Source organism: Dendrobium catenatum, unplaced genomic scaffold (genome assembly GCF_001605985.2).
Source record: "Dendrobium catenatum unplaced genomic scaffold, ASM160598v2 fragScaff_scaffold_594, whole genome shotgun sequence".
NCBI classification, from domain to species: domain Eukaryota; kingdom Viridiplantae; phylum Streptophyta; class Magnoliopsida; order Asparagales; family Orchidaceae; genus Dendrobium; species Dendrobium catenatum.
Genome location: NW_021319056.1, coordinates 98,731 through 121,109, shown reverse-complemented (window position 1 = coordinate 121,109; position 22,379 = coordinate 98,731). Strand labels below are relative to the sequence as shown.

Below are 22,379 nucleotides of genomic sequence, written 5' to 3'. Positions count from 1 at the left end.
ATAAGGTTTGTAGACGCTTTAATTTGTTACAATTTCTTCTACATCTCGTCTATGATCTTTGATTCTTGCTTCTGAATAGCATGTCATATACCTACATCCATGGAAGTTCTATTTGCATGTTGGCTTACCTGTTACATGCCCATGATGCTTTACTTATGAATGCACAACTACACTCACTTTAGTCCACTTAGCTATGTTTGGAAGATGACTGCTAATGCTTTTATTTTTCAATAGCATATGTATTTTGCACTGGTGTCTTCCTATGATCTCCAACATCCATAGCATTTTAGTCGTTACTATTTTCCAATAGACCACATCATACGTGATTTATTGTAGATAGTCTACTATGTATTTATTTTCCAATTAGCCAGCTTTGGTAGGAAGGAAGTTATATCATCCACAATCCTCTTGATTTGCTTGCGAGCATACTACATTCATTGTACATAATATCATAACAAATCACTCTATTCATTATATGACTAATTATCAAATACCTCCAAACAAAATATTCATTGCGTTACTTGATGGTTTATGGCATGAGTAATCATGTCGTTGTCATTGTTAGCTAGCATTTGCATTTTGATGGGCATAATTATAATGAATACATTGCAGCATTTATTAGAGGTCTCATATTGCAACAAGTGGTGTTCAATGTTCTTTGTAGTGACTTGTAGATAGACCTTTGTATGTGTTATAAGCTCACCTTCATGCTTGTAAATCAGTTACCTCTTTCACTACTTGTCTCCTGTATACACTCATGAAAGTTCATGTTGACTCTAGATTCTTATTTGTTGCTTGTGAACTGACTAATTGATATGGGCGTATCATTTTGCTTTCATCATTTATAAGCAAGTTGTAATATGCAATGAGGGTTTATTTGCCACTTGTATTGTGTCTTGTTCATTGATGCTTATTTGGAGGTCTTGCATCATTGTTCTCGAAAAATTTATATGCATGATTCTTCTTCTATCAAAAGTCCTTGTACATTTACTTGCATGGTTGACATTTGGGTGCATGGTGTTTATTTGAATACACTTCAATGTTTGGAGTCATTATATGTAGTTTCTCATTGCCATCTATAAGTAAATTATTTAACTCATTGAAGACATATTATTTCATTTTCCCCTTAATTTTTGCTTGTGAATATATTGCATTTTTTACAATCATTTAGAATCAATTATAAGCAAGTCATGCTGAAATCCGCAAGTCTTTTGTTTAATTATTGGTAGTCATTTGATTGCATTCAAACGATTAAAGTTATTACTCGATTTTGGCATTTTCATTTTTCACTCGTGCATTTATCAAATTGGAGCATGATTTCCCATCCTTTGAGTTTGATTTAAGTCCAAGTATGGTCCTAGCAAATTCAATTGTTTGTTCAAATAGGTCCTTTGTTTATTTATTGACTTGAGTTCAAGTTCTTATTATTTGGTTCAAATCAAGTTAAAGTCCAAATTTGTAAATCCTTTGATGTTCAAAAGTTTGCAAGTTCAAGTTTTGTTTGTTTGATGTCAAGCCCCATATTGTCCTTTGAGTTCAATGTCCCCTGTTCAGTCCAAACTTCAGCAGCCTCCCGTATTTAGGAGAAAAAGCAAGAGGCAGTCATCTCCTCCACGCTACATGAGCGCTTCAGATAAATGTTAGGTGAAACTGCGGCGTCATTTTCTTCAATCCTGCTACGCTACATGAGCAATTAAGGATCTCGGACACCTATTAAAAGAAACACAGTTGTTTCCCCACGTATGGGTACTTATTTTTTTGTCCCACTCACGCTATGTGAGCGCTCCAGGGATTACCCGCCTCGTTGCAAGCGTCGCACATATTTCACTCCACCCGTGCTATCTGAGAGCGTATGGAGGTTTGTCGGCTCGTCTCAAGCCTCGAGAGTGTGATTTTTAAGTAGGAATTTTATACCTTTACGATGGTTGGAGTCGGCGATGGCGATGATGAAAGGCACAAAAATGTATTTATTTTCATTTTTTTCTCATTTTCCCTTTTTTTTAAAAAAAAATCCCTCTTTTTTTTTCTCATTTCTGTTTTTTTAATCTTTTTCTTCTCTTTTTTTTTCATCTCTCTCCTTATTTTTCCTACAACATAAGTCTATCATTATCTTCAATATAAAATAGTGTGACATCTTATGTTACACTCAATTCACCATCATATTATAATATGATTCTTATATTTTCAAGGGCTCAGTATTATAGAGAATGTATATATATACCATAATTAACAGAAATATACTACGTGCAAAAACTTACATATCTAAGGTAGAATATTCTATAGAAATAATGGCAGTCATTATGGAGCAGAAGTTCACTCGCAAGTCGCAAGCAAGCAAGAACTTGCTCGCAAATAAGAAGTGAGAGGAGATTTGTTCGTATTAAGAGGTGTGAGATAAAGCAAGGATTTTAGTTAGAAATAGAGTCCTACAAAGTTCACAAAGAATAGGGTGAAGATTGCGTTTAAAAAGGCAAATCAATTAGGAGTAAATTAAGATTTAGATTTCGTTTGAGACGATTTTCTTACAGCTTCTTAAAGCAGCTTTATTGTACTAAAAAACTGCTTTAAGAAGCAGTACGAAAGCCGTCTCAAACGAAGTCTCAGTTAAGAAAATTTATCAAAATGCCATAAAAAGTTATTACCGAGTATACTAAAGCCTATCTTGAAAAATAAATTGTTAATGTACTCAAATCATTAACAATGGCAAGTCAATAATTTGAATGATGGAAACTAGAAGCTACATGGGCTCCTATAAGTTGTTTAGAGCTCCACACTTCTTCATGTTCAAAGAACTAAACTCTATCTCACAAAAGGGAAGGTTTGCGTGCTTAAAGAACTGTTAAAGACATATCAGGGATTGAAAAGATTAAAAAATGAATAGATTGGCCTTATGCTATTATGGGATCTACTACAAAAGCAGTGTTAAAGACTCATATCTCTTCAATAATTTCTAGTTCAAATAATTTTTTATTAAAAAATTATTTTAGAAAATAGAAAAAAAAAACTTTCCCAACAAAAATCTTAATTAGATTCAAATGACCAACTGTGATATCCGAACAACTTTTTGTAAATTATATCATATTCATAATAAAATATAACATAACAGTGCATGCAACAAAAAGGATGGAATAATGATACTAATTTTATTTGATTATGTTCACATGAATCTTTCATGTAAGCAATTTTCGTTGGCATAAATTTTTTTTAGGGGTTGTTTAGTTGAAATATAAAGTGATGTAAAGTATTTCAAATATAGGGGTTTTGAAAATTTTAATTTTTGACTGAAATATTAAATAGTGCGAAGTAAAGTAAATGTAGTATAAATCATTTTAGTTTATTTTTAAAGTAAACTAAACTCATCTAGTTTTGAACAATAAATTTTAACGCCACCAACACCAGCCGGTCACAACCAACCAACGGTTTCATACACCAACTCAGGCCACCACCACTGTCGGCCACTCCTACTGCCAGCAGCTACCGTCGACCACCGCCGCCACCACCCACCACGGGCCACTATTATCATTTGGGACAACCTCTATCAGACAACACCACCACCAACCACCCACTATTGGTTGCCACCAACTGCCACCATTTTTTAAATTTACACTATTCATTACTTCCCAAAAAAAAAAAAAAAAATCATTCACATGCATTATTTCATATTCATCCAAATTACTCCAAAATATTCTTTTAACATTGCATCATTTTATAATGCATTCCTTTTTTAGCTAACCAAACAATTTAACATTCATTTTGACAAACTTGTGACAATACATACCATTCTTTAAAACAATTAAAACCGGATCGGACAATGAATGGGAAAAAACAATGAACATGAAAATAGAGAGGTTCACAGTTCAAAAGTTCGACCGAAATTGAATCGGATGATGCAATAAATACAAATTTTATTGAAATATAACATAATTAACATAATAATTAAACAATCATTTCAAATGTGTGGCAAAAATTAAACAAAATCAGTAATTATGAAGCATAAAGCATGAATAAATACATTCTTCTGAAAATTAAAGACATTAAATACCATGTAACTTATCTTTACCAGGTTCTTCTTCTTGATATAATATATTCTGACAAATTTGAACAACAGAAACATTCCTCAATAGCTTTGTAGAAATAGAAAAATTCGGTCATGGCTGTTTCTTGTGATTGATTTTCACTCAACATTATTATGAATACATACAGAAACTGCAACATTGCAATAAACAATTAACTATTGCACACCTTTAATTAAAATTTACATCTAAAACACTCTTAACATGCTTATAACACTTTCTTATTGTGTAAATTTCTAGGTTTTGCTTTAAGTAAGTATCAACTTATATAATTAGAGGGTTTCGTTCATGTAATGATCAATAAAAGACTGAACTGAACTGAACTGAATCCTGCAAGATATACAGTAGAAATAAGCACTTCACTCAATTTTCTAGCTAAGGAAACAAATGTGCCACAGATCAGTGAATCTATTTTTAATAGAGTTTTGTCCAGCTGAGTAATGTGAAAAGCACTTGTTAGGAATTTCGTTAATAGCCCAACAATTGAAGTAATGTGAAGTCACATTCACTATAAGCTTTACAGTAAAGGAAAAATCTAATTAGCACACTTAATATGTTCTTTTCTAAATAATCTCCTCACTAATCCACTTTTTGAAACAAGGGCAAACTTTTATAATTTGCCCTCTCTATTGAATGGGGAAAAGCATATCTTGATAACATAGTTGCAAACAAAGGAAAAAACATTTACTATCCTCTACAATAACTTGTTATAGTTGAAATTAGTACTGCAGCTGCTGTTGCTCATATATGTCTAAGTGTCTGGGTCATGATCTCATCGTACTTTTTTCCATTTTTTAAAAATGAAAGCTTTTTATTAAAAGGTTTTTCACTGAGGAATTTAAAAGATAGGAAAATGAAAAAAACATTCAATGCACGGACCCATAAAATAAGACAAACTGCAAATGTCTGAAATTCGCCTACTTTTCATATAAGTAAATTTAGAATCTTCAACTATGGACACTATTTCATAACACAAAGCATGATAACCACAAACCAAGCCACATTCATAATGAACTCGCTCTAGCAACATTAAAGCATCAGACCCACAAACCAAAGTGTATTTAAAATGAACTTTCTATCAACATTAGAGCATAAATTTTTGGTGTATTAACGGGTTGGAGCACAATGAATCTCATGAGAATACCGTTTCAAATACTCTCATGAAGGTGCAAAACACTACCGACGTTTACATGTATCACAAGCCAGAAGTCAAACTGCTGTGAACTTGTTTACATAACATAAAACATGCCACCTCTACTGCTAAAATATACAGCAAAATATTATGAACTAATGCAAATAGCAGCTCCAATAAAAAAACTTACAAGAGTGCATTCAAATCTACAGAGCTTGCCTTACAGGTTCGCACGTTGATTAGCATGTCGCAACCTCAATCCAATATCGACTCCACGATCACGAACTAACTCCATTTCAGGCGAGTCCGAGAATTCATTACCCCTCGACTGAAATGCATTATCCCCAAAGTCGTGCAATCTTCGTCCAATCAAATAGCGATCATCACGAATGGCATTGTGGAGGTTCATGAACCAAACATGGAATCTTTTGGCACAGAAGTAGAGCATACTGAAGAGCAAGCAACCCAGCCAAGCAAACCGATATACGGTAGAATTCACTATCAGTGGATAGCCAAGAATGGGGAACACACCCTTTGCAAAGACGTAGGGAACACAAAGTGCAGTCAGTAGCTTGGTGATGATGGGGATCACAATCTCGCGAAGAATCCAAAAGCCTCTCAATCCTGAGAATCCATCTTCTCTCACTCTTTCAAACTTCTCCCGCCAGCTCTCATCCACCAATGGTGCCATCTGATCCAGCATAACCTATTTAATAATTTAGAAAAAAAAAAAAAATCAGATAGAAACTATGTACTTAATATGGTCAGATACATCCTTTGGGTTAAACATCAAAAGTGCAGAAGGATAGATACCAATCTTGTCCAGATCTTCAGAAATATCAAACCAAGAGCCCAATCCTGATACAGAAGGAAAACTGGGCTTTCATCCACAGGAACTCTCATTGGCACAATCACCAGCAACTCAAAAAGCAGACCAATCAGAACAGGAATGACAACGATCTAAAATAATTAACAAGGGCTTCTTGTTATCAACACCGGAAGCATGAAAACTTGGATTAAATCTTACTATTAAATGAGATTCTGGTTCCTTACCCATATAGAAAGAAGGGCTGAGCTTTTCAAAATAATGGAACACCATTTCCAAATTTGCGAAATAAGATGACTGGCCCGCCGGGTTCTAATATAATCAGCTGAATAGCTGGTTCCAGCCATAATGGTCCAGATGAGATAACAACCAATACTGAAAGCAAAGAGATCTGCAGGGAAAAAATAACGGCAAAAAAATTTGTTATGATGCCATCCAAATGGCCTATGATAATAATTTGGAACAACCGTTCCCATATATCATATTTTTGAAGAAAAATAAGGTTGGTAAAATGGTGTTAATGGTTTAGAAGTGTCGAACAAATTACCATTACACTTGATACCATGAGTGAAAGGGAGACGAGGAACTGCATTAAATATTGCACGTCCAAGTGAAATGGGTACAACAATAACTGTTGCATTAAAAAGCAGAAGAGTCATCCATGCCAAGACCAGCAATAACACAATGCGAAGTACAAAGCCATATCTGCAAGTAATAATAAAGAAGGTCATCAAAATGCTTCACAGAGGATTCACGTAGAAATATAGTTGAACTCTTTAATATTTAAGGGACAGAAAATGAAATCCAGCAAAACAAATGACAATCGGTGTAAGGATACAAACACCTCAAACTCTTAATTTTTTGAAAGCATATGCCCAACATATATTTTATAGGATAAAGTTCAACTAAGAAATATAATGTGATATGAAGTGATGAGGAATTGGCACTCCTATATGCACTCCTATACCCAGAGAGTTTTTCTCAAGCAACTCTTCAAGAAATTAGCTATAAGAATAACAAGTGCATGCAAAATTTTGCAGCTATTTTACCAAGTGCAAATGAGATAAATATTCAGAAATTTCTAGAATTAGCATATTATTCAATATAGAAATTGACTTGTAACGTGATCTCTAAACTAATGAATTGGATTCTTCGCTTGCACTTTCTCCCCTGACAGACTTCACATCAAGAACTTTGCATTGACCTTCCTCAATTCCACAAGCATCTTGAAATCCACCCACATCTCCCCCCAATCAATTGCAACAATTCAAATGCAGGCTAATCTACAATCAATATAGATTCTTGATGAAATTAGGCCTATATTAAGGATGGTAGTTGCAGAACAATCAAATGGAAAAGAAGGCCTTCACGTGATGGCACTTGGGTATCATCAAGGTAACTACAACCCATGGTGCATGGACATTTTCTAATATCAAAATATACAATGTTAGACATAAGAAAGCCACAGCATATGCACAAACCCCTATCAGAGAGTTTTATGAAATATGATAAATGAATGAAGGACATGCATGCCATGTGTTAAGTGAAATAGTGATGATGAGAGCCATTTTCCTAGCGACAGGTGTATATATCCTGACAACTGTGCTAATGGTCTTATCATAAGCATATGCAGGCTCGTTGTTTTGACATTAATTTTTTGTTTTCCATTGACATCATGCAAGATATAACACTTGCTTGCGATGCTTATGGTTGTGCCTAATTTTCAATGCAATGTGTTGATTCATGCGAGATGGCTCCCGCCGATCCGGATGCATATAAGATGAAATGTTTTGTGCACAAATGAACTGCCGCCTTCAATTTGTTGGTTGTGAAAGACTAATCAAATGTATCAAGTTGAACAACATAATCAAGCTCATGGCACTTTCGAAAGAATTGCTTCATGCTATCAAGTGCACTCTTTCATGTGTAAGTTGGTTTGGCATCTTACATGAAGCTTCTTCTTACCCCAACATGACTATATGTGCCTCATGGGACCTAGCTATCCCCATCATTACCTTGACCCTTTGGCTCGCTTGTTGTCGGAGTTGGCTTAGTCTCCAATTTTAAGTAGCACTATTAGGCTGGTTGATGTGGCTAGGCTTGAAACTGTTTGCAGCACATGAGTTATCATTAACTTTGCCCCTATTGATTGGTGGCTACTTTTGTGTGCCCAATCATCACTATATCAATCCTTTCATTTCCATGGTATGTAAGAATTACTATAAAAGTCTTTTGAATTTGAAAGAGACCAACTGAATATGCCTTTTACCATTTTATAATTTAATATTTTATCTATTTCAAAAAGCAAAAGTTTCTATTTTATAACTTGGATTATTTTTTAATAATTTATTTAGAATATCACTTTTTATAATTTAATATTTTGTCTATTTCAAAAAGCAAAAGTTTCTATTTTATAACTTGGATTATTTTTTTATTTTATTTTATTTTTTTTATATATGGGTTTCATATTTAGTTAACTTGTGCAAATATTATGCCACGCTTTATTTCTCATATATATCTTATCGTGCTCGTGTTGATGTATCTCAAGCAACAGCATATCTTGGCAAGTTCAACTCATTTACGCTAATTTTTGGCAATATGTATGCATGAGCTATTACTTGTGTTCAAACACAAGGTGGTTTGACCAAGTATTTCCCTATTTCGGTTGGGTAACATCAAGGACAGCCTTAAGCCCATATCTTTTTGCTTTAGTCATGGATGTTCTCACTAGACCTTTGCAAGAGGATGTACCTTGGTGTATGCTTTTTGTTGATGATAGTCTTCTTGTTGATAAGACTATAGATGGAGTTGAAGGTAAGCTTGAATTATGGAGATCAACCTTACAGTCTAAAGGTTTTCGCTTGAGTAGATCTAAAACGGAATATATGGAGTGTAATTTTAGAAGTAATAGACCTAGTGAGGGGATTGTGACTTTGGGCGATCAAGTCATTAATAAGAGTACACATTTTAGATATCTTGAATATATTGTTCAAAGTGATGGTGAAATAGATGGGGGATATTATCAGCAAAATTCAAATTGGATGGTTGAAACTGAGAAATTCATCAAGCTTGTTGTGCGATAAAAAAGTACCACTCAAACTTAAGGGAAATTTCTATAAGATGGTGAGGCCTGCAATGCTTTATGGTGCCAAATGTTGGCCATTAAAAGAGAAGCATAATACTAAGTTAAGTGTGGCAGAAGATAAGATTAGAGAGATAGGATACGAAATGAGCATATATGTGAAAAGGTTGGAGTAGCTCCAGTAGAAGATAAGATTAGAGAGAGTCGGCTTAGATGGATTGGTCACATAAAATGGCAGCCTTCTGATGACCCGGTTAGAAAAGTAGAGGTATTAGATTTGACTTATGTTAACAAAGGTAGAGGAAAACCTTAAAAGACTTGGTTACAAAATATAAGAAATGATCTTTCTTTATTAGATTTAAATGAGAATTTGACTTTTAATAGGACAAAATGGAGAAAAAAGATTCATGTAAGTCGACCCTACATAGTGGGATAAAGGCTTGATGTTGTTGTTGTTGTTGTAGAACCTATGTAAAGCTTGTGACCTACAATCTTCATTAGAGATGCAAGCTTGCAATTCATCTATTTTTTCAATTACGATTCATATATATTTTTTAGTTTGTGTTTGTAATTATGTTTAGCTTATGATTTTCATTATGTAGAAAAGATCATATCATACAATCAATATTACCATAACTTGGAAGTAATGGCTATACCTTATGATCATAAATATCATTACGATCATAAAAAAATGCCATTATAATTTACACATAAAAAAGGTATGACAACTCTAGCATACTTAAATTTGGCGCATCACAAGGTACAATGAAAATTTTGATTGTCAATAGAAAGGAAACATTGTAACCAGCAATAACTTTAGTTGATCAAAAATCTAAAATGTTAAACTTTAAACAAAAATTGTGTCAAGATTTGTTACATTCAGCTATTTTTCTTCATATATATAACTCAAAAACTTTGCAATATACTTTTCACCGTTATTGAATGTAATAGTTCTCTTGGTATGTCAGGACCCTTCTTTATACCTCTTATAGGAAGTGATGCCCTTTTTCTAATGTCAGGATAGATTATCAAGTTCTCTCTCGCTTTTTTCCTCTTTATATGTTTAGTAAATTGGTAGAAATAGTGATGGGATATATTTAGTTACACATATAATATTTAAACATTTTTCATGATCATTAAATCAGTTTTGATTTTTGTATGAATCGTGAATTCTGGTGGTTAATTTCTCTGAGATTTATTATTTGTTAACACAATTTGTTTTTCTATGGATAAATTCATGTGACCAATTTGAACACTTTTGTTATCCAAGAATCATCTTTAGTGAAGAATGTTTGTGTTGTTATCTTCCTCAGGAATATTTGTACACTTATTTTGCATTTGTTTTGTTTTATATTAATTATAACTACATTAGAAATTTAATTAGCATTGCATATCCTGCTTATATTTTGAATTTTACATCATTTCAAAGTGTTAGTTCTTGTTTAGAAAATGCTACAGCAGAGATTGCCCTGCCTAATCAGTTACAGTTTGATTGAAATGGATGGTCAAAACAGTATAATACGTGCACCTTAAAACATCTAGTAACCAACGCTGTACCAGATTTCAGTTCATTTTCATAATCAGGGTCAAATCATTTTGAGATCGGTACCAAAATAGCAGGCACAACAAAAAATGCAACCAACTTCATGAGGACAACATGACCCACCAGAATCCATGGGTTCAAAAACAAACTAGTACGGTATGCAAACATCCAAGAGCAAGGAAGGTGAAAGGGTGAAAGAGGTAAAAAGGATCACCAGCTACTAAATAATAACCTAATGTTGGGAATACGGTGAATGATTAATAAGATATTAGGGAAAAATAACATTCATCTAAAATATCAAATATACTCAACTTATTTAATATTTAGAACTGTTTCTTAAGATATTATTAGAGGTGATGAAGGACAGCCTGGCGTAAAGCTGGAATAATGGGGAAAGTGCAACAAACTGCTTTGCAAAGCAGTATTGTTAAAGGCAAGCAAACCACTTGCCTAGGCACTAGGAGCAAGATAAGGTGCAGTCATAGCATCTCACACGTCTCTAAGATGTGAGTCATTAACATGCGTCGCTATTAAAAGAGCATAAAGAGTTGAAGAAACAAGGATGCACATGATCCAGAAAACATGTTGGAAATACATTAAAACTTTAAATTGTTGGAAGGAAAACCGAGTACGGGAAAATGAACAATAAATGACAAGGAAGATGGAATAGAAAGTAGTGAATATGTGATCATCATTACACTAGCATTAGTAGTTACTATACTTGTTTAAGATAATATATGCCAAGGATAGAACTTGGCATAAATTAAAACTTGAAATTTTATAACTTTAGTTTAATGATTTCACTTTGTATTATTGAAAAACATTCATACTTAATTAATAGTCATTTTTAGCACCTCAATTAGCCTAGAAAAATGCCTCAAGCATTGAGCACACATATCGCCTTCAGAATGCACAAAGCATTTGACATCACTAAGCTAGATGTGATTCAGCCCTTTAAATCTAAGTATAATGAATCCACAATGCTCGATGCTTAACCATTCAATGCAGTTGGGGCATAGTAAAGGGTATGGCATGGACCAGGTGTATAATTTAGCCCTATTCTTTCCTTCATATAGGTAACCCATCCAAGGCATTTTATTTATATCTACCAAGCAAAAGAACTTCGACAAAAGGTTACCTCTTTGAGCACATACCATACAATTTTAAAAGGATTGTTTCAAAATGGTTTTGTGCTTGCTTAGCCCTTATTTCCTTTGAATGAGGACCAAACAAAATTCTTCACATATGAATATTTTCATCAAATTCACTTGTTGTTGATGGAATGTTTCAAGGTAAAGATCGTGACAACTCAAGTCTTAGTTGGTTTTACTAGTTATCTTTGACAAGTACATCTTCTCATCAAGCCAGGTAATTATAGTCTTAATTAAACGAAACTATGCTCAGCCAACAATCTCTCAAAGCATCGCTTTCATTTTGGATCTTAAAGATATACTCCATTAACAAAACAAAATAATGAGTGATAAATGGAGTTTAATATAAATATGGACAATTATCCGTCAACAACTTCAATACAACAAGATTACAAAACACTCAACAATAACTAACAAAACAATCTAAAAGAAATATAGAAGTGTAGCATAATAGACATAATGCAATGTAGCCACTAGAAAATTCTTAGTTACCTCTTGAATGACACATGGCTCAATCTCTTTGATATGATTGCTTAAAAATTCAAACATCTTTATGATCCTCTTTGAATGATAGTGAATATCAAATAACTCAATAAATGTAATTCCTATTGAACAATTAACCAAAAAAATTACTAACTTTTCTATTATCACTTATCAGATGCTCAATCCTTCAGTCATAAGAGAACAACAATAACTGAAACAACCTTCTTTATGGTATTATAATAATTGCTATGTTTTGTACCTCATTTTTCAAATATGGGACTCGCATTTCATGATAGCTGGGAGTGTTCATTCCAAAATCAAATTGTGTAAATACCTCTAGTACTACCAAAAAGATGTCATAGTTAACTGCTTTGAAGAAGAAGCATATATCATACATACATTGATAAAACACTAGAGCAGATCTATCCCTCAACTTCTTCATAACATGTAATTCTAGTGGCATTCTAGCAGTGCTTTGCTTCACAACTTCAAAAGGATTCAGAGCTAAAAATATATACAGTGGCCCTTTAACCTTTGATTATTTAACATAGAAATAATCATTGAATTTAGACTATAAGTATTTTATTTTAATTTACAGTAACTCTTTGATAGTCTAAAAGCAAAAGTTCATTCATCCTGTCAAAATCACCCCTTCATCCATATTAACATTTGGCATTTCATTAATCTATTATTTTAACTTGTTCATACTCTCTTGTATTTTAAATTTCAAATGTTGCGAGCAACTACCACAAACTTTTGTTGCCCTCAACCAACTGTTGTTTATAGCAAGTAATTCCCTTATTTTTTTATTTAGCCATACAATTCATTCTACTGATATCATAATTTTTTTGCTAAGACACCATATTTTCATGTCAGATGTTTCCAAAATTTGACATTTTTCTTTTTTATAGCTAGTGAATGGATTTATGGAATAATGTGATTTAACATTATCCTTAAATAATAAAATGACAGTTTTATATATAAAATAAGATAAACAATAATGATAATGAAATCCAATGAAACAATATGTTAAAAAACTAAAACTATGTTGAACCAAATTAGATCAAACAAAATTAAACTTAAAACAAACAACAAATTGTGCCGAATTAAAGGAAAATAATATATATGCTACAGTTAATCATAGCAAAGAAAGACAAAAGGTCAACATAGTTGCATACAATGTGGTCTCAAGCTTCTAAGAATATTGAGGATGTACAACATTCTCAACTAGAGTCATGATGGATCAAAAGAGGACTACAATCAACTCAAATAGAATATTTAAAACGAAGAGGATCCTCCATCTTCACAACTCAGGAAAGGAATGCATTTGAAGAAAAAGAGAAGCTTTGAGTTAGGGTCAGGATAGGGCTTTGTTCAAATCAATCAGGGAGGGATGAGTCATTGAGAGATTGGTACTCATGTGAGTGGAGAGCTACTGAGAGCACCTTCTTTATTGCATCACAATTCTATTTTTGCTCATCCGATTGATCAAGTGTTTGCTATGACAAACTGCTTCATCAAGAGCCTTCGCAATATGAGATTACCTCAGGGGTTGATGACGAAGGTGAGAAATAAGGTTTACTTATGGTAATTAAAATAAATAAATAATGATGATAAAAAGGTAAAATTAAATAAAATAGTTTTATTTAAAGCCTAAAATAAAGAATAGTTTTATTTAAAGCCAAAAATAAAGAAATTAAATAGCGTGCATTGTGAGTAATCCGCTTCAGCACATCAATAGCATATGCTATTTTCAACTACTCGCGCCTTGTTATGCAAATAACAAGAGATATCCCTCACCATGGTATGGGCTATAGCCTGCATTATTACCCACCCCCTGGCAATTCTCTACCACTCTCCCCTACTAGACAACCAATTATATTCACGATAATTTTGACCAACAATTGGTGCTTAAATACCAAATGACTTACACCCACTTAGTCCAAACAACTGCTCCAAAACAATGATTGATGGAAGCGCAATAAAAACTTTATAGTCAAAGATTAAGGTGCCTCAGACTCATGGGTGATGAGACCAGATTATCAATGACTCCACCAATAATCATGGTAGAGTGCAAGTCCATGACTCAATTGTTCACCATAGAACATGAAAGACATGGATTTGTTATCCAATCTTCTCAATGACATCAAGAGATATCCAACTGATGATCAACAACTAATTATAAAAAAAAAGTATACCACAAAAATTTATTGGAGGGATGGTTTGAAACATTGTTTAAAATTGCACAATATGAGGCACGCATTGAGGCCCGCCTCAGCGCAATTTCAATAAAAAGCGCCTCAAGCTTTTTTTATGAGGCTTACGCCTCATCTTGGCTGAGGCCCGCCTTGAGGCGCGCCTCGCCTCGCTGGCATGAGGCATGCCTCATTCTATTTATGTATGTTTTTATTTAAAACTTAGCTAAATCCTATACAAAAGCCCCCAAAAAATATGTCCTCTTGCACTCCAAAGTCGTATTAACTTCGTCTCAACTACCTCGACCTACAGCCCACCGCCTTCATCGTAGCCACCACCGGCATAGCCCCCGCCGAGGATCACTTCAAATCCGCATACCGCCACCATCTCCTATAAAAATTTAAGTACTTATTTTATTTATATTGATGAAAAATGTTTATGAAAGAGGAAGATGGTTGAAACAAATAAATAAGTAGATTTGTAGATATTGGACCTTATAGGATGAGACAAAGGAGAGGCCAATTTCTTATGACGACTCAAATAAAATTTCCTTAGTAGTGATAGTACAGATGATTTTTGTTTTTTTGTCAATTATTTTAACATTATTAGTAATTAAATGTAGATGAGTAGAGAACTGAGAAAGAAGAAATTTCGAGTTAAACTTGATGCTATATGATACGTTTATGCAATTCATATATTTTATGTTATTTTTCTCATGTGATATCTGGATTTCAATTCTATTTCATATAATTTATTACTTATCACTTTACATTGTGTAATTTTTTATTTCATATGTATATAAATTTGTTACTTCATAGTTCAATAAAAAGTTAATATATTATCCTTTAACAAATTATTTAGGTATTATATAAAAATTTTTTTTTAACTTTTTTTTTTATTTTACGCAATTTTTAGATTTTGAGGCTTACGCCTCAAAACGCCTTAAGGCTTATGCCTCGTCTCATGAACGAAAAATGCCTCAATACCCAATTACGCAATTTTAAACCTTGGTTTGAAATAATGATTAGGTTGGAACAATTGTGATGTCTAGGGTCCGATTATCCCACAATGTAGACAGGGTTGAAGTAATGATTAGGTTGGCACAACTACGACCTGGAGATCTTAGGTTCAATTCACCCATAATGTAGATGTTAGTATGCATGCACCAACCTCTACTTGGACTCCATATTAACAAGAGCCTCTTATTTTATGTTTTATTTTTCTTTTTTCTAAAACTTCTAATAGAAGCCGTTGCTTAATCATGGAAATAAAAAACAACACGATACCATGGCAAAAGGTAATACACCGCTTTAGAAGCTTACATACAAAAGAAGCAATAAATAATTACTCAAAAGTGGCAATAAACTCTTACTCTGAATCAGCTTGATCGTCAACATCCGACTCTTCATCAACATCAGTATGGACAATAGCATGACCCCGTCTATCATGATCTTCAGCAGCAATTAGATGTCCCAAAGGCTGACGATGTGGCCCCAAAGCTTGGTGTGCATCATGCAATCTCTCTCTCCTTAGTACTTCAACATTACCATTTTCCTGCCGGCCATTTTCCTCAGGTCTTGGGAGCAAGAAATCAGTTAAGCCAAGAGCCCAGCCAACTGCCGTAAACCATCTGCGTAAAAGGGCTTTGATGGTAGCACGTGGCCTGAAATGTTCAATTGCGAAGGGGATACAGATTTGAAACAGAAGTACATCTGCAGGAATCTCTGTAAATGGATCAAAGATACTGTAACAAAGGCAGAATACAGGGTAAGTTAAAAGAGGAAAGAGGAAAAGGGGAAAAAAGGAAAGAAAAAAAAAACTTTACAACAAAAATGCATGTGCATCATGCAACAAGCAAATTTACAACATTTACAATAGACAAGATGTACTTACGTAATGTCAAGTGGAAAAATGGAAGGAGCCAAGCGCATTGCAAGATTAACGGGTAGAAACACAAGCATCACAATCAAGCTACCATAAACAGCAACAGATAACAATACTCGTCGAGCATGTTTATGAACTGGATCATCAATTAGATCCCGGAATGGATTATAATTTGGATCTGCTGGGTCTCGTAGGAAATATAAAACCCCATTTCTCAATACCTGTGTAACAAAAAATAAAGATAATGTTCCATTAAGAATGGGAACTAAAACTACAAGAATGAGCAAGCATTGAATTTCCATTGGAAGATGCCAATAATTTAAAAGAACATACCCCACGGAGAAGACTAACAAAGACACTTATTTGTAACATATAAATTATCCCAACAAGCCAATGAATTGAGGAGCTTGTCAATGGAGAGTGTGAAAAGAATTCAACTCTTTTAGCAAATGTTCCTCCAAGCATCCTTAAAGTGCAAACATCAAGCCACCATCCACACATCAAAGGAAAGACACCGAGCTCAATCACCAAAAGAAAAGCAACCTTGACCATAGTCATCAGATGTCTCATTCCTGATAAAAATTGTCTAAAGAGAGAAGGAATTGCATCTGCTATCGAGGCAATTCCATAAAGCCTTCCAATGGTCAAACGCTCACCTCGGGTATATCGAATTAAAGTAAAAAGCCCAAGATAAAAGAAGACTAGACAGAATATGACCATATACCCAACTGCAAGAGTAGTAACATCAGAAAGACGAGATGAGCCTGTCCCATTCAGTAAAATGGAATTGTTGATGCTGTTTGGGACCTCATTAATTCCAGTTGCATTGAATTTTGAGGAGCCAACAACGGCCTCAATCACTTGGCTAAGAACACCATCATCACTGTTTTCAGATAAGTTATTCGCTGTCGCAAGAGCATTCTTTAAGGTAATGTTAGCCAAAGACAGGGCTGACTCGGTGACTGGCATGGCTGTAAATATTGGACTTGATGGAGAAGAAAAAAGCCAAGAGAGATAGTAAAGAACAATCCTCCCAAGTGAGAAGGGGATGAAAATTACAACTCCGAGAAAAATAGCATTGCTTGCTAGAACCTGCAAGATTAAGTAAAATAATTATAACAGCAGTTTAACCATTTACCAACATATGGTAATATAGCGGCATGAAAAGCAAACTTGGAGCCCAACTTGGAAGTAAGAGCTAAGGCATCAATGTAAAAAGAAGCATGTATAAACTCATAACAAAAATTCGGCAGCATGCCACAAACACAGATATAATACGTTAAAACATTACACCATTTTAATCATTTACCAACATAATAACCACGTTAAAACATTAATTTGAAAAGAGTGTCAAGGTAATCAAACAGATGAAATTTTTGCCAAAAGCACTATGACAATATATGATGGACCAACAAGTATCTGAAACATGTAGGGCACCAAACACCCATCCGACATGTGGTGTATACATCGTTGACATTTCTGATTAAAAACTAACAAATCAATAAATAAATAACACATATCTGACATTTTGTCATATATTACGTGAAATAGCAATGATGGAACGGTAGAAATGTCAAGATTCAAAGAATAATAATCGGTTTTAATTTTGAAATAGAACTAAAAGATGCCTTCAACAATTAATTTGTTTAAATTGCCTCCTTTTCATAAAGCTTATGTTTATTTCTTTTGTATATTAACAAAATTTATCATTATGTGAATAGAATTGCCTGCATTTCATACTTCAGTTTTTTATGAGTTTTATATATGTCGGGTTGTGTTGAACACTTGTTTGTGACCAATAATTTCAACAATAAATGTATCCCAAGTTTGTGTTGTATCGCATCTTTGTTTGTATCCGTGCATGATAGATTATAATTAACATTGATAGTTGTATTATAGTAATGATTGAAACAAAGAACATAAATAATACCAAATCCAGAAAATTTTGGAAGAACAGTCATGTACACTGTGCACACAACAATTAAGCTAAGATCAACAATTAACTAAATGTCCATATTCGAGATGAGGGAAAAATGTGCACAAGGAAGCTCGTTATAAATCCAAATGTAAGCTAGCAATTGTAGAAGTAGACAATATTGCCCATCTGAAAGTTCATAAAACCAAGCAACTTAATACTGTAGTACTACGGTTCATGAAAAATTCAAGTTCTTGCTTCCTCTTTATTTCATTTTGCTCATACACCCTTTCAAATTGATTCCAAACCTTGGTATAAATAGCACTTCTTCTTCTCACCCTTGTACAAAACCAACAAGAAGACAAAATTAATGTTGTAAATGGACATTAGAAACAGCAATGAAGATCCTACTTCCATCAAACTTCAATCATAAATCCCATACACTTGGTCTAGTTTTCGGTCAAACTCCAGTATTTCCGTTAACTTAGCAACTGACTACTCTTTTTGTTCATTACAGTGGCATATGCGCAGACAAAATAACCACAGAGCAATTAAAACTAATGCTTAGATATTTTGCACCTACTATTAATGAAAATTTATGAAAACTGTTATAATAAATAAATTACATTGATATCTAAGGCAATCAATAATCAATGAAGAAGCAGAACAATCAAACTAAGAAGAGAGATGGAATATTTGTAATAACAATAAAAAACACACTTACAGTTATTGCATTTTCAACTAAATGGAAGACAGGCCCTTGCATACCAACAAGTTCATCAAAAGGTACATCTTCTGCACCATCTGCATCATCAAGTCCATCAAACATCTGCTCCACATGTGCTTCAAGACGTGCTGCTTGCATTTCCAGGCGGGCAGCAACATTTTCTGCATTTCTTCTAATTATTTGCCCTGCTCCTACAATCCCTGGAGCTCCAACTCCATCTTCAGCATTTCCCTCAACAGCCTGGGGCCTATTTGCAGCTCTCCTAGCAGCACGAGCACCCTGCCTTTCTTGCCCTTCATCATCTGCATCATGTCCCCCAAGTTCTCGAAGATGTCTGAAATAATCTCGAAGTGAAGTTGCACCAAGAAAGATGAATACAATGCTAGCAGAGAGTAAAAACCCATGTAGACAATCCGTAAGAATCAAGGGAGCAGATAAGTGACTCAAGAAAAGCCTCTGAGCTTCACCAAAACTCCTTACAAATGTCATGCGCCATATCCAAAATGTAATGAAAGGTATTATGAGAAGCCAGACTGAAAGAACAAAAGCAAGTCGTAGAAAGAATTGAAGAACATGGCATGCTTTCATTGCCATCCCAATGACAAACTCTCGAAAGGGTAGTCTAGCAGGAGCATTTTCAGCATAAAGCGGGGAGAAGGAAAATACATGCTTGCACACCTACATGGAGAATCAAATACTTTAATACATTGTAAGCACATTAATTTATATGTTTTGAGAAAGAATAGCAAATCTACATCAATATCACCTCATAATCACTTGTCCATGACCACCAAACAAAAAAGGCAACACCCAAGTGAATACCCACATCTATAATATCAGATATTCACTTTTAATTATCATCTAGTTTCAATTTAAAAAAAAAAAATTATTTAAAAAGATTTGAACCACTCCAATAAAACAGCCCACTTGAGGTTTAATCCACACAAACATGGCATCATCTTATAAAAAAAAAGTAGATTTTGATCTCTTACAGATCATATCAGCAGCATTCAACTATGAATGCCAAGGATCTAATAATACAAACAAACAAAATAGCCAATCAACATTTAAAAGATTCAAGGTCATGTGTAATCCACACTGCCACTTGCATATCCCCCACTAGATATTGCAGTTTCTTGCACTTGTAACATGAAGACTGGTGGACAAACAAGAACAAGTAAGACATTCTCATGATCAAGGACATCACTAAACAACCAAGTGACACCATATTACCAAAGAACCCTAGTCCCTCAAAATAAAGAAATAACAATTTGGTTCGGACATCAAGCCAGATCAAAACTCTCAAGCCCACCAAATAGAGACCAATCCAAAAGAGGGAAAAGCTAAGCCAGGCATTCCCTATCAGGGAAAAAGACAGTCCCCTCACCCTATATGGTATTAAGTTTAGCTTGCAATAACATACTAATCATATTGTTCTCAATAATCATGATCATCATTCCCACCAGCTTGTATTCATTATCTTTTTCTCTATAGGTGAAATAATCTGCACTTGCAATGACCATTATGGCATTGCCACTTATGATCCACAAAATTACTCATTATTGTCATTGTCATCTCTTGCGTGGAGAAAAGGCCCAAGAAAAGGTCTTTCATGGTTAGTGTGAGAGGAAGAACAATGTTGAAGAATAAAGCAAAAGGAATGAGAGGGTTTGGACTCAAGATTGCTAGACTGGGCAAGGGATTGCGAACCAAGCTAGGTCAAGATTATTAACAACTAACATTGTCTCTATTAAATTTTGTAAGAACTGGCATAACTAATTGTTTATTACCTATGATTTATTATGCATAATAATAGCTCACATGACAATTATGTTTGACCTACCTGGACATATAATTACAGCTTCTCATTATGATAAACCAGACAATTGATGATAGTTGATTAGCCATTACACAAATTTAATAAGCTAATTGACTGTTTAGCCAATTAAATAATTTAATATCAAATTTTCTAATTAAATCTGATTAAACATATTGAAAATAAAAAAGCCATATAATTAAAATTGTAATGCTACAACATCACCAACAATACATGAACAGTAGATAAGTCAAACAAATTAGCAGATAATGATTTGAATCATAGTAATTTTGTTTTATATTTTATCTGATAAGATAAGCTCATTAATCTTTACATCTCGTTTTCAACTGCTTTAAGCACACTAAAACATTAAACTTCCGATTTTCATTAAAATATTAGATCAACTTATCTTCTTTTTTTTTTTCCATCACAAAGCATATATCTGCTTTAACAAGGTTAAGCTTCCCAGCTCGTCAGTTAGGCATGGTGGCTTTATCTTAACTTACTATACAATCAAGCTGGCACGAAACACCCAGATTAAAAAAAACCCAAAATCAAACAGCTTTAATTAAATCATTTAATCATTAAACGAATTTCTAATTGTATTATTTATAATTATAATTTGATGATTGTTATTAAAATTAAAATAAGTAATCATTATTTAAAATACATATTAAATTTGAAATATAAATTAAATTTGAAATTTTAATGAACTAACCACTCTAAATATTAAAATCTATTGCAAAACAATTTCTCAGCATTTCTCAGGATTATGTCATACCAAACAGTTTTCATGGTTTAGCACCCTCAGGATTTATTAAATCTGGATTTACTGGATTTACTAAATCCCACTAAAGTTAAATCCTACTAGTTTCCAAACAGCCCCTAAAAGTTCAATCAACCTTCCTCCTAAAGAAAAATGGAAAACATCATCTGGTCCCTAAATCCTAAACCTAAAAAGATAACGATCAGGATGCATGCCACAGCACATCCAAAAACCTAAATTCCATAACCAAATTAGAATATTAAACTGACGAAATACAAAAAAATAAATAAATAAATAAATAAGAAAAAACATATATCGGATAATCAAAATCGAGGTACAATCGACTATCAAACCTCGCACTGGCGAGCGTTGCTGTGATTAAGCCACTGGAGAAGGCAATCCTGGTGGACAAACTTGATGCTTCCACTGCAAGCACAAGGGTATCGAAGAGGATTATCCGCGTCGCCTGGATTCCGACAGATCCTGCAGACGTCCCCCTCGTCCTCCTCGTCTTCGAGCCTGCGAGCCACCGCAGTTAGACCAGGGTGGTCGGCGATCTCATCCATGGTCGTATCCTCCAGGATCCTCTCCAAGGCGTAGCTGCTTCTCGTCTCTCTTCCTCCTCCGGCGAGATTGAAAGGAGAGCTGGGTCAAAGAATGGGGCGACCGGAAGCAGGGAAAGGAGGAAGAGAGAGAGAGCGAGAGGGTTTCGGGGAAACTCTTATCTTCGCGTTGCATTTTTTTTAATATGTTTTACAAATTACATTTATGTTTTCTCATAATTT

General features: G+C 34.1%; 1 protein-coding gene across 1 annotated transcript; it reads right to left on the bottom strand.

The window, feature by feature from the left end:
* Positions 1-5,129: 5,129 nt before the first annotated feature.
* Positions 5,130-22,326, bottom strand: LOC110115962 (probable E3 ubiquitin ligase SUD1). Its single transcript, XM_020849379.2, has 9 exons — positions 21,948-22,326; positions 19,010-19,690; positions 16,704-17,462; positions 16,380-16,591; positions 15,859-16,230; positions 6,579-6,736; positions 6,259-6,422; positions 6,019-6,165; positions 5,130-5,911 (listed from the first exon to the last, which is right to left on the bottom strand). The coding sequence occupies exons 1-9, from the start codon at positions 22,158-22,160 to the stop codon at positions 5,426-5,428; spliced, it is 3,192 nt and encodes a 1,063-aa protein (XP_020705038.1). The 5' UTR covers positions 22,161-22,326; the 3' UTR covers positions 5,130-5,425.
* Between the last annotated feature and the right edge of the window lie 53 nt (positions 22,327-22,379).

What these genes read in the sequence shown, in the direction of transcription:
- LOC110115962 (XM_020849379.2), bottom strand. Translation starts at nt 22,160, where the DNA reads ATGGATGAGATCGCCGACCACCCTGGTCTAACTGCGGTGGCTCGCAGG. An exon ending in GCAACGCTCGCCAGTGCGAG is followed by an intron (nt 19,691 to 21,947) that starts GTTTGATAGTCG and finishes TTCTCCATGTAG; the next exon opens with GTGTGCAAGCATGTATTTTC. An exon ending in TGAAGATCTGGACAAGATTG is followed by an intron (nt 5,912 to 6,018) that starts GTATCTATCCTT and finishes ATTATTAAATAG; the next exon opens with GTTATGCTGGATCAGATGGC.